At 35.9% G+C, this 14,465-nt stretch overlaps 1 protein-coding gene across 1 annotated transcript; it reads left to right on the top strand.

Moving 5' to 3' along the window:
- The first annotated feature begins 12,446 nt into the window (after nucleotides 1–12,446).
- On the top strand, nucleotides 12,447–13,834 carry LOC141679962 (uncharacterized). The gene is made up of 2 exons (XM_074486314.1): nucleotides 12,447–12,933; nucleotides 13,176–13,834. The coding sequence occupies exons 1-2, from the start codon at nucleotides 12,447–12,449 to the stop codon at nucleotides 13,832–13,834; spliced, it is 1,146 nt and encodes a 381-aa protein (XP_074342415.1).
- Nucleotides 13,835–14,465: the final 631 nt, after the last annotated feature.

Genomic DNA, 14,465 nt, shown 5'->3' with positions numbered 1-14,465 from the left:
TAACAACACTGAGTCTAATTTTATTCTTCTTTTTGGATCATTTCCTCTTTATAATAACAAGAACATAAGTAGTAGTTTGACAAATCATTTGTAAAACTCATTTCATGCAAAAATCTTCTGAAAGTTGATGAAGATAATCTTTTCCGAAATCTGATTTTAAAGTTTTAAAAATCAAATATTTTGGTCGTCATTACTATATACATTACTTGCTATTTTCCTGATTTACCAATAAAATATCTAATTAAAAGAATATCCATATAAGGTCTCTCTACTTTGGTACTTCTTCCACTTTTCCTTGGATTATACATGCACTTATTAGCCGACGAAACTTCATTCACCGTTATATGCCATTTTATTCCTAACTTGGACTCAACGCTGACGTCTGCCATTGTCTTTCATATTCATGTCGTCGTCCTCGACGTTATGCTTACTACCACGCACGCAATTCGACGTTCTGTATGTGAATAGGGTCGCATCTTCTTGCTAATCTTACCTATATCTAGGAAGGTAAATATTATTCCTCATGCAGCTCCCGATAAGTGATAAGAATCTTCTCGCAACGGTGGTTCCTTCGAAACGCGCACGTTAGTTCTTTATCAGCTTCCATCCACTGGTTGCCTTCGACGTGTAACTCGTCCTAATACCTAAGTCAACTCGTACTAAAACTCACCTAGCATTTCTTTCACAAGTGCTCACAAAATCAATCGCATTTTCTTCAAAACCACATGAAAAGTAGGGTAACATACCCAGTCTCCGTCGATCAGTCGATTTCTCATTATTGTATGATCTGAGGTTTCAATATACCTATGATGTTGTGATATTCGCCTTACACTTTCTCATCAATCCTATCTTACCAACTCCTTATCGGATCTGCTAACCCTAATTCGCACTCAACTCAATTTGTCCTGAATATGCCTAGGGACTTTCCTATCTTGTACGACCTAACATTTCTATCCTACTCTCACCTATTCTTATTTCAGTGACCAATAACCTGCAGCTCTGATGCCAAACTGTAACGCCCCAAATCCGGGGTCAAGATTTGGTGTTACTAAACCATTATTACATAAAGTAAAGAAATAAATAAATAACCCCTTAAGTCCGGATCTTTTACAGGTCATGGTATGAAACAAGAATCTAACCTTCTACAACTCACTTCAACTATAATACAAGTATATATACCTTTGAACTAATGCTCTTGTCACATTCTTCTAACACCTTCAACCTCTCGCAACAGAAACTTCTCTAACTTCTGCTGTCTATCAAAGCTATTCACTTTAGACCTTATCTGTTTCTGGCAGAATAAGAATTGACAAAGCAAGAGTGAGCCAAAAATGCCCAGCAAGTATATAATTTGAGTCTTTAAACATTAATTTCTCTGAAATATTTTGAAGAGCGAAACACGAAATCATTTAAAGGATATACTTTATCAGCTTAAATCAATTTGATTTGTATTGCTATAAATCACAAAGGACATAATGACATTTTTGTCAGAGCTTTTAGAGATCGCGTGTTTTCAAAATAGCTTCTGGTATCATCTCATAATTGAGCAATGGATGCACTAACTATTCATAAAACGACGTTCAAGAAATTCCTAACTATTCAGTATCCATCATTATCGACTAAGTTTCCATAGACTTAGCCTGCTAAACCAGCCTGATAAGGACGGGTTGAATAATTAAGAAAATCCCAATTCATTCAAGATTCTAAATATCACTGAGCAACAAATGCTGCAGCAACACTCTGAACCTCGAATTCATTTATAAACACTGTAATTTCCCGAAACTGAGGGCTAAGAAAGAATAACTTTAACCCATAATCACATTTTACTTCAAGAGGGAATGCCATTAATGGCGAACAACAATAAATTGGACTGAACACTAGAAACCAACATATGCACTATAACCTGCTGATCAGTCAGAATATAGTGCGGATCTATACCCAACTGCATAGACCCAACCAACATTAGGAGTACTCAGGCAACTATGGCCTAAAGGGGTCCGGTCCATCTCCGGCCCATAGGATCCAGCTTATCACTGGTCCTTATATATATATATAGTAACCATCCAGTCCGTGGAGTATTTTGATGTCAAATCACTTTGGGTACTTGCTCAAGAGAGCCATCGATGATAAAGAAATAATAGTGAAAGGAACTTGCATAAATAAGAGTAATTGCAGCGAAATATAAAACAATTAACTATTCTGAACTTAGAATAGGAGCGAATAAATATTTGCAGTATTTAAGAAGTAAGGTTAGGAATACTTGAAGTATTTAAAAGAAAGTTCGGGAATACTTGCATAACAGAATTATTTAATTCAGCGATATGTTTATCGATTCTAAACTGAGAATAGGGAAAGCAATACTTGCATGATAAAATTTAAAATAAATATCACTTGAACAATAAGTGATGATAGAGATACTTGCCTCAATAAGCTTTAATCGCTATTACTAGATGACTTTGGTTCGACTTGAACGTTCGGCTTTATCGTCAAACTACTATTTCATTCTGTATTCGATTCCGACACTCAGGTTCTTCGATTGGAACTTTATTGATCCCAACATATAATCACTAGATCATTCCTAGTCCAATGTCACGTCTCGGGTCTTCCGACTAAGACCTACAGAGTTGAAATACCCTAATTCAGATAATCATCTCGCTTAACATAACACCACTATCCTATTCTACCCATACGATTTCATAATTCAACTTATATCTATATGTATTATTGAAATACACATAGCAATTATGGTTCACATCCTCGAAACTCGGTTCGGTATTTATTTTCGGAAAATACGTATACTTGTCGTTTTGAAAAACAGGGTAATCGATTATTTAGAAATTATCTTGTCTCAATCGCAGTCCAGTTCATATAATATAATTGTATATGATTATTCGATGTCTCCGATAATTATAGGTTACGTTCCCGATATTTCGGAATTAATTTTCCGAAAATGGGGCAGCGCCTCCTTTGTTTATCGGCCTACCCGTCGAGATCAAATCGACGTCAATGACAACATAACAACAACCAATAATCCAATTTACAATCCATACACCAATCCCAATCACCAATACAATTCAGTTATTAACCATTTTCATTCATTTCGAAATTTATTTTATAAACTAATTTTATTCGTTTTCGTTTCATAATTATTATCATGAACTAATTTATTTAATTAATAAATGTAGGACTCAGATAAAAATCATCACCGTCCACCGTCGGCTCGCTGAGGCTCATCGCCGATGGCGGTAAAATTCATCGGTGCCCGATTAATTTCAGGTTTCCATACGAATTTCACCAATTAATATTAATAATTTTCCGCACGCAAAGAAATTTATTTCACGAAATTGCTCAATTATTTTCTGCAGAAATTAAAATAAAATACAAATAATAACGAATTTCAATTCAGCCAAGAAGCACGCGCACAACACGCACGAATACACCCGGAAAACACAGCATAACGGAAAATTAATAACCCAGGCGGCAACAGGAATGCAATCGGCAACAGATACACACAACAAACAGTACAACAACCCGCATATGCACATATAAACATATATATACGTATGTAAGCAAGAACAGGACACAAATGGAAAATCCAAGGCCGACCGGAACTCGGGCGGCGGCTTACCGGAGAGAGACAAGGGCGGCAAAGCAGAGGGAAAGAAATCAGGGAAGAGAAAGAGGGAGGGGAGAGGAGTCGCGAGAGAGAGAGAGAGACTGTGAGCGAGATTGAGAAGGAGAGAGACACCGAGAGAAAATCGAGAGATTAGAGAGATAGAGACGAGAGAGATTGCTGTGAGATGAGAGAGAAACGAGAGATGAGGGTCAAGAAACAATCTGATAAGAATTGTAATATTTATCTGCTTCTTCTCGATTATTATCTGTATCTGTCACCGCAAATTAATACCGTAATGAATAAATTACGGGAAAAATAACCCGACAATTCACAAGAATAATCTTAAAATTTTTGAAATAATTTAAAACTAATAATATGTAATTCTCGTAATTTAATTTTTTTTTTAAATCATTTTTAGAACGCGCTGCAAACCCGCATTTTGCAAATAAACGAACTGATGTGCGGGTAAATAAAGTCCAGAAAATTTTCGAAAAAATTCTAAAATTCTCGAAATATTTAAAAGTTAATAAAATAAAATTTTCCTGATTTTTGAAATATCTTGGAATTAAATATTGATTTCTAAATTTTATAAATCCCTAAAAATAATAAATGAAATTATAGAACAACAAAAATAATTTTAGAAACAATTTTAACATTTTTTTTTTAGGAATAAATATTAAATAAAATCACTTTTTAAAATGAATTAAATGCATATAGCTCGATAATTAATTATAAAATTAATCTTCGCGTTCAACAAATCACAAACAATTAATACCACAACGACACATAGCTGACAGAACCATTACATATTTTATTCTGGACATATTAAAATTAACATACTCACATTTTATTACATACAAACATCCAAATATTATTATCAAACACCAGAAAATTCACCAAAAATTCATATAATATTCATATAAGGATAATATATTGATATAAATAATTATACGATATTTCCCGGATGTTACAAAATCTCGCACTTTTCCCCGTATAAATAATGCCTCCAAATCTTAAAGGCAAACACAATTGCTGCCAATTCCAAGTCATGTGTTGGATACTTTTGCTCGTGCGGCTTGAGTTGCCTTGACGCATATGCTATTACCTTCCCGTGTTACATTAACACACATCCAAGTCCTTTATATGAAGCATCACTGAATAACATAAATTCTCCTTTTTTCATCCGGTAACACTAACACTGGGGCGGTTACCAGCCTCTTCTTTAACTCTTGAAAGCTTTCCTCACACTTTTCCGTTCATACAAACTTCTCATTCTTTCTTATCAACTTCGTTAATGGGACAACAATCTTAGATAAATCTTGCACAAACCTTCTGTAGTATCCGGCTAATCCCAGAAAACTTCTGACTTCCGTAGGAGTCTTGGGTCTTTCCCAATTTATTACAGCTTCTATCTTGGCTGGGTCCACTTTGATTCCTTCTTTATTAACTACATGACCAAGAAATTGCACTTCCTTTAGCCAAAATTCACACTTCGAAAACTTAGCGTATAACTACTCTTTTCTCAGAATTTCCAAAGAAATCCTCAATTGCTCCTTATGATCTTCTTTCGTCTTGGAGTAAATCAGTATATCGTCAAGAAACACAATAACGAACTTATCCAAATATTGCTTGAACACTCTGTTCATAAGATCCATAAATGCGGCTGGCGCATTCGTCAAACCAAATGCCATTACCAAAAACTCGTAGTGTCCATATCTCGTTCGAAACGCTGTCTTGGGTATGTCTTCCGCTTTAATCTTTATCTGATGATACCCAGATCTTAAATCAATCTTGGAGAAACACGAAGCTCCTTTTAACTGATCAAACAAGTCATCGATTCGCGGTAGAGGGTACTTATTCTTAATCGTCAACTTATTTAATTTACGATAATCAATGCACAACCTCATACTTCCATCCTTTTTCTTTACAAACAATACTGGTGCGCCCCACGGGGATACACTCTGCCAAATTACTCCTTTATCCAACAATTCTTGCAACTGAGCGGCCAATTCCTTCATCTCGACTGGCGCCATACGATAGGGAGATTTCGATACTGGCACCACGTCTATATCTTGCATCGCATCTTTCATTGTCATATTAAAGGTCCAAGCTCTGGGTTGAGCTGATGGTGCTGGAAGAGATGGCGGTCCAGCAATCCTAAGAACATTGGCCTTCTCAACAGGTTCCTTGCAATTTCTGGCCATATGGCCCACCTTTCCATACTTCAAACAAGCCAAGTCAGGCTTCCTTGCTCCACTTGGGCACTCTGAAGAATAATGCCCTTTCCGGTTGCACTTAAAACATGTCACGTCCGTCTCTTTCCATAATTCTTGCATTCTTGAATCTGAGGTCTGTTATCCTTCCCCGGTTGTCCTGCTTTCTGGAAACGGTTCTTCTGAGCTCCGTTACCGGGTTTAAACTTCTAAAACTTTTGGTTCTGACCTCCACCATTCTTGCCAAACTTTCCTCTAAACTTTGAACTTCCTTGCTCTTGCTCTGAGCTTTCGAATTTCCTTTTTCTTCCTTCATTTTCTCTCCTCGCAGCTTCACGCTCTCCTTCTACTATCATTGCCTTTTGTACCAAGGCAACATAATTCTTGATCTCCAACAACACTACTTGACTCCTGATCCATGGCTTAAGTCCCTGTTGGAACCTCTTAGCCTTCTTTGCCTCCGTGTTCACATACTCAGGTACGAATCTAGACAGCTCCAAAAATTTTACTTCATACTCCGCTACCGACATATCTTCTTGCCTAAGGTCCAGAAATTTCATCTCCAACTAATCTTGCATATAGCTCGGCAAATACTTCTCCAGAAACATCTCAGTGAACTTCTCCCATGTTAAGTCCTTACCTTCCAATAACGCCTTCGATGAATCCCACCAGAAACTCGCTTCATCCTTCAGGTAATAACTCGCATACTGGGCTTTCTTGCCATCCTTAACTTCTGCTAACTCAAAGGCTTTTTCCATTTCTCTTAACCATGATTGAGCTTTAATCGGGTCTGGAAAACCTAAGAATTCTGGGGGATGAACACATTGAAAGTGTTTGAAATTTCCAACTTTAGGGGCCACAGGTTGTTGCAAAAGCTGAGCAAGTCTGCTCATCATGGTGGTTTCTGGGTTCACTTCTGGGTCTTGGGTTAGAATTTCTTCTTCTTGGTGATCTGGTGAGTTGGCCATTTCTTACAAACCTGATTGAGCAATTATTTAGCAATACGATAGCATGGCATATATAACAACATTTTACTATAAAATCTCTTTTGCGGGTTGTAAGCTTTACCCAATTTTTCACATGCAATTCTATTACTACATAATTCTTATATCAATGTTGTTTTATCATGGCACATGATAGGGTATTACAAATTTTTAAAAATGGTTATATGAAAACATGGTATTTAGAATAGTTTATGCAGATCTTTAGGGTGCAAAATGGAAAATAAGATAATAGATTTATTTAAACAAAAGGTACATAAATACAAGTTTGGTTACCATAGGTTCAGAAATAAGGTACAATAATATAGCAGGGTTAAACAGAGGAAAAACTGGAAAATATCCCCTATCTACCCCTAACTTCTAACTACTACTACAAAGTTCCGAAATACAACATAACAAATGAAAAAGGGATCCCGACATCTGACCAAGTATCCCAAAGCCTACTGGCGCTGAAAAACAACAACTACGGGCTCAACCAAAAGTCCCGTCTAATCATCCAGAATCTCTCTCAACACAACCAACATCCAGCGAATAATCTTATGCAGTCTCCGGGCCTCAGCATCAACATCACTAGTGGATGGTCACTCAACCAATCTCCTCCGGGCTACCTGCTCCACCAGCTGAATCTTAGCTCTCCACTCCTCCATCACAACTGAAGTCCTCTACCTAGAGTCTCGAATCAACCTATCCACTAAAGCTCCCAACTCAGGAATACGGGAGTAAACAAAGTCTCGGTCCTGGGCTAACTTGCCACCAACACTGACAGGTACAGTCTTAGGCATCTTAGACTCTGGCTCAGGGGCAGGGATCTCTGAATCTGGCCTCAAAGGTGAAATCTGCATAGGGATCTCACTACTCTCAGAAGGGTCCTCCTCTGGGTCTGAACTAACATACACAAGCTCCTCTGGAGAGGGTGGAATGGGGTCCACTAGGGTACTGATCAAACTAATCTCTGAATTTGAGTCACTACCACTACTGGGATCCTGAGAGAAAACACAAAACAACAACCAAGAAACAATGTTAGGGTTAAATAAAGCTTCCAGCTAACTCACACCCTAACTCTAGTTTCCACTTTCACTATTACACACTTTCCTTAGACTATACCTAATAGTCTAACTCAACTCTATATGAGTCGAACTCTCTCGCGATATAAATATATACCCAAAATACCCTTTTTAAGCCTAACTTGTCTCAGGGACTAGATCATGTAGCTCTGATACCAACTTGTGACGCCCTCAATCTCGGGGTTAGGAAATAAGGACCCACACACCCTTAATCTAATAACTAAATAAGCATAAACCCCGATTAGCTACCAATATGATCAAACAGGATAAAGTATGAGATAAGATTACAACTACCAATCATAAAATATAACTTACAACCCCAAAATAATTTTAAATATACATAGTCGATCCCGGCTTGGAACCGACAGATAACCCATTGTATCTTTACAATTTCCTTCTAAGCGCTTGCTCACTCAGAAATACCACTACCTGCTCTGGCAACCGGAAGCCCTCAACACGATAGGGACCACCAGGTATGCTCTTACGAGTAGTGCGCCTAAGCCTGGCCATCTTCTTGCTTAACTGCCATGGTTAGATTAAAATAAAATATATGAGTATAAAACTCAGCAAGTAACTATAAAACAGTTCTATGATATGAAATCCACAATTTGCTTTACCAATCTCAGGGCATTCTACTTATTTATTCTAGGTGGCAGATTTCCATCTTTTGGGTTAAGAAAGGGTTATGAAGGAAAAATGTAGGGCTTTCAAGGAACAAGGCTCGAAGCAGGGTGAAAGCCGACATTCATCACAAATCATTAAAGGATCAGAACAGATCTTTCATAAAGGAAAGCAACAATATTTCACTATATGAAACCAATCATATGATCAACAGATTAAAATCAGGGTGATCAGCCCGTACCGACCTCCATCCGGTCTTTAAGGTACCAATCGGCATAATTTCAGCCTTAAATTGGACTAGCCCCGCTAGCCTCTTACCATGACTGGACTAGTCCCACTAGCCTTTTACGTCCCAATCCAATCCATCAGGAATTCGTTTGGAAAACCTTGAGTTGGAAAAAGTAGGTTTTTCTAAATTCATTTTATCATTACCAAGAATATGAAATCATTCAGACTCGTTCGAGTCGAAACTCATTCTTAAGTCAAATTTCAAGAAAACAAAGTTAAGGAAGTGATTCAAAGACAAACAAGGAACAACTCTAAGGATTCTAAATCAGGGATAACAAGGTACTTAAATTAGAAGGATTAATATCTGTTTCAAGGATCAATAGGGTGATCAAGAAATAAGGTATCATTACAAAGGGTTCGTAAAGGTAATTATAGGGTTCATAATAGTTCATGGCTTAACAAATAACTTGAACAGAAAAGACAGGTCACCAAAGGGTTGAATCAGTAAGCTTATCAATAACAGTTTATCATGATCAAAGACAGGGTATCTCAAGTCATTAACAGGGGTTCATTATTTAATCAGTTCCATACTCTACATGGTATGAACAATAACCTCTCTATAACCATTTTCACAAGTAATGAGAGTTACTTGCCTGAATTCGCTTTCCTGAAGGTTGAACTACTACCACCTAGTATACCCTTTCCTTTCCTAGCCTGAATGCCCTCACGCTCCGAATCTACAATAAAAACTAAAACCTTAATCAGTTTCTCAACTCTCGTTCCCAGAACGATCACTCATTACGATGGCTCGATTATACCCTTGACTCAAATATACGAGTATAGCTTATACACATTAGCACATAGCACATCACACATCATATACTTTATTCTTAACCTTTACACCTTTATATAAACTCGACGATCGACTTATAAACATCCTTATCTCAACTCGAAGTCAAATCATACTTTATATTAGTACACATAGCTCTTTATACTTGAAATCCTTATACGAATAAACAAACGACAAAACTTATAATTACGACCCTAAAGTTATCTTTAAACCAACACGACAACCATAGATAACACAAATTAATCATTCCCTTTCTTTTATACTTTAATTCGAACCAAACATAGCAAATTAGGCAAAAAAATCTCACATACAATCCCTAATTAATCTTCATGATCCATTCAAGCTCTTAAATTAGACTTTGACCTTTTTAAATGCTATAATCCATTCGGCCTTAACCACAAATCATAATTCGACAACCAAACAATGATATGCATCATCAATTCCTCTTTTAAATCAACATGCAATCTCATTTCTTCCTAGTTAAACTTAGATTATACCAAGATCAAGTCACAAAATCAATTTTCCCTTTTATTAGTACAATGTCGAACCAAAATCTTCAACAAGCAATCCTCAATTTTGATTTTTCAAGCATCCAATCAACTATACCAGTCCAAATACCTTTAAAACAATCATAAAAATCATTTTTATCAATCAACATACTTAAATCTCAAAAGAAAAACAAACCCTTATTCAAAATTTCTAACAATCAAGACATGCATGCAACCATTTAAGTAATTTATCTATCAAACACTCTAATTATCCAATAATTTCCAAGGATAAACATCAACAAGTCATTTCCATTACTAAAAATCATTTAATCTTCTAAAAATCAAGATTCCATTCCGGTTTTTCAAGAAATAACACATGCAAAGTTTTTCTCAATCCTTACATCATTAATCATTCTAATCCATCATCGTCATCCAAGAATAAACATCCACAACCATTTAAATCAACAATAATCAACTCATTAACTTTTAGAAATAAAAAACCCATTCGGGTTTTAAACAAATCACTACATGCAATCACCAAAGATAAGATTTATGAATGCTAGAGCTCAGTTATATCATCATCACTCACAACCGGTTCATCGGAGTTCATCACCGGTGGCGGTGGCTTCACGGTGGTGCCCTCATTCGAGGGTGTCCAACCACGAAACCCCCGTTTTTCCATTAATTCCTCAAAACAACTAACATGCACATCTCATATACCATTCATTTACAAAGAATCATGCTTAAATAAGATGATATCAATAAGAACAACAAGAACCGAGAAGCTCTCGGGTAAACACACACACATCGAGCATACACATCTACATGCAAGTGAATATACACACATGCACATTCTTCTACCTACATATATGTGTTTATCAAGAGATTTTGGGAAGAATTGGTGAGATTTATCAAAGGAACAAGAGGTATACCGAGAGAGAGAAGAGAGCCGAGAGAGAGAGAGTAACCGAGAGAGAGTGAGGAAGAAAGAGAGACAGAGAGAAAAGTGTTCACGGGAGAAAGAAAGAAAAGGAAGGGGATAAATGAGTTTATAAATGATAAGGACAAGGGCAATTTAGTACTTTAATAATTCTCTTTTTAAATTGATTTTCCTTTCTCTTTTTACTCCCATAGAATATTGGTGGAATAACAAATATATCTCTCTCAGAAATTTGAAAATTATAGCGATTGATAATTTTAAAACGTAGATCTCGAAATTAGCTTTCTAACCATTACTCACAATAGACTTTTGAACATACGGTTGATTTTATACGATTTTTACAAGTTTGTGCTAATAATAGCATTTTATCACATAAAAATCATTTTAAAAACAACGGTCATGAAATAAATCCGTCTATCATTTTTAGAAACTCTCTAGGACTATTATGACGATAACAAAACAAATCTCATGCCTTTATCTTACTCAGATAATTTTATAAAAATGCGCGAAGGTTAAATAAACCTTATTTAAATCAAATAATTCCCTTAAATTCATATAAATGTCAATAGATCACGTAGTCATGCACACAGTCAAGCAATCACACACATACGAACACATCACAACTCATGTCCGAACAGAAAATTTGTCCTTCTTTAATCTTTATTCTTTTCTATGCGTATCGGGTAATGTTCGATCAGAAAATTTGTCTCGTTTTATACCGTTTCTCGGACAAAGCTGGGGGTGAAACTATTCCGAAAATTACCACAACAGTCTTAAAATATTATAAATATCCCAAAGTTGATTAAAACGTAAATTTCGTAATTTTAAAATAATTTCTGAAACGCAATCTATACCCACTTTTATCAATTAAACGAATCAACTCGCGGGTGAAATTAATCCCAAAAATTCCCAAAATAATTTTAAAATTCTCGGAATATTCCAAACTTAGATAAATATGAGTTTCATAATTTTTGAAGAATTCTGGAATTAAATACATATTTTACAAATAAATACACTCAGAAAATCATACAGGGCTAAATAATTGATTTCTAAATTTTATAAAATCCCAAAAATAATTATTAAAATTATAAAATCATAAAAATAATTTTAGAGACATTACAATTATTTATGCAATTAAATTTGCATAAAATCCACTTTTAAAAGTAATAATGAGACAATATCGCTCAAGAAATAATTATACAAATAATTCTCGTAAACCACTAACCACACATAACTAATAATAAAATAACACACGACTGACAGAACCCCTGCACATAATTTATTTATTTAATAGTTTCATATTTACACATTTAAATAATACAAAAATACGCGAGTCGTTATAAAGTGTCTTATACAGTACATACATTAAAGAAAGATGCTAAGATATGGTGGGATGTTGTTAAGCTTACACGTGATGTTACTCAGATGACTTGGGAAGAATTTGAGACTCTCTTTAATGAGAAGTTTTACAGTGAAGCTATGCTTAGTGCTAAAGTAAATGAGTTTAGTCGCCTGTACCAGGGAAGTCTGTCAGTTGCTGAGTATGCTCGAAAGTTTGATCGATTAGCTAAATTTGCGCCAGATTTGGTTTCCACCGAGGCTAGTAGGGTAAATCGATTTCGTGAGGGATTACAACCGAAGTTAGCTAGGGATGTTGACATAGGACGTACTGGGTCTCTCACTTATTCTCAGGCAGTTGAAAAAGCTTTGAGGGCTGAGTATCGGGAGCAAAAGATAATGAAGGTGAAGGGTTCTACTACAATGCCTCGAGGAGATGTTCAATTTAATAGAGATCAAAATCGATTTTCAAATAAAATAATTGGTCAAGGACTTCAAAATAGATTTGATCCAAATAAAAGGTTCAAAGGAGACCAACGAAACAAACAGGCGGGGCTACAACCTTGGCCACAATGTCAGAGGTGCGGAAAGCGTCATTTCGGGGTATGTAAATCAACAAATAGGAAGTGTTATAAGTGTGGAAAGGAGGATTATATAATTAAGGACTGTCCTATATGGGAAAATGAGCAAAATAAAGAGGAGCATCCAAAGACTAATGCCAGAATTTTTACGATAACCTAGGCGGATGCAGATGCTAGCAACACAGTCATATTAGGTAACATTCTATCGATGGTATTTTTACGTATGTATTGATAGATTCTGGAGCTACTCATTCATTTGCATTTGTCAATTATTTGAAAAGAATTAGTAGGCCCTTTGAAAGACTACCAATTGAATTTAGTGCAATTTTACCATCTGGGGAGATATTATATTCGAATAAGTGGTTAAGAGCGGTTCCCATATACATTGATAACCATGAACTGTATGTTGATTTAGTGGTTTTAGAAATGCATGACTATGAGGTAATATTAGGTATGGATTGGTTATCCAAGTACAATGCTACCATTGATTGCAAAAACAAAAAGGTGATGTTCAACCCTTCTGAGGGAGACCAGTTTGAGTTTGTAGCTAATTTCTCCAATTATATGATATCGACTATCTCAGCTATAAAAGATAGGAGAATGTTACAAGATGGTTGTGTTGGATATTTTGGAAATGTGATAGGCACTGACATAATAGTAGAAAATAAGCCTGAAGAGGTACCGGTAGTTAAAGAATTTTTAGAAGTGTTTCCAAAAGAGTTACCAGGATTACCACCTGATAGAGAAATACAATTTGAAATAGATTTAATACCTAGTACGGATCCAATATCCAAAGCACCCTATAGGATGGCCCCCGCAGAATTGAGAGAATTAAAAAGTCAATTACACGAGTTATTAGAAAAGAAATTAGTTAGACCTAGTTACTCACCATGAGGAGCCCCAGTGTTGTTTGTGAAGAAGAAAGATGGAACCATGAGGATGTACATCGATTATAGGGAGCTAAATAAGGTTACTATAAAGAATAAATATCCTCTTCCAAGAATTGATGACCTTTTTGATCAATTACAAGGATCCTTAGTATTTTCAAAGATTGATTTGAGGTCTGGGTATCACTAATTGATGATAAGAGAAGAAGATATACCCAAAACTTCTTTTCGAATGAGGTACAGTCATTACGAGTTCTTAGTGATGGCATTTGGTTTAACAAATGCTCCAACGACATTTATGGATCTTATGAACAGAGTATTTAAGGAATACCTTGATAAGTTTGTGATAGTGTTTATAGATGATATATTAGTGTATTCTCGATCTAGGGAAGAACATGAAGACCATTTGAGACTGACCTTACAAAGGCTAAAGGAAGAGAAATTATATGCCAAGTTCAAGAAATGTGAGTTTTGGTTAGAGAAAGTATCATTCCTAGGGCATATAGTATCAAGAGAGGGCATTTCAGTGGATCTCGCAAAAGTTGAAGCAGTGAGCAACTGGAATAGACCAACGAATGCGTCAGAAGTGAGAAATTTTCTTGGATTGGCAGGATATTAGAGAAGAATTGTTGAAGGTT

This window comes from Apium graveolens, chromosome 8, assembly GCF_009905375.1.
Source record: "Apium graveolens cultivar Ventura chromosome 8, ASM990537v1, whole genome shotgun sequence".
NCBI classification, from domain to species: Eukaryota; Viridiplantae; Streptophyta; class Magnoliopsida; order Apiales; family Apiaceae; genus Apium; species Apium graveolens.
The sequence above is the reverse complement of the archived record's forward strand: the minus strand, read 5'-3'. Positions and strand labels throughout refer to the sequence as shown.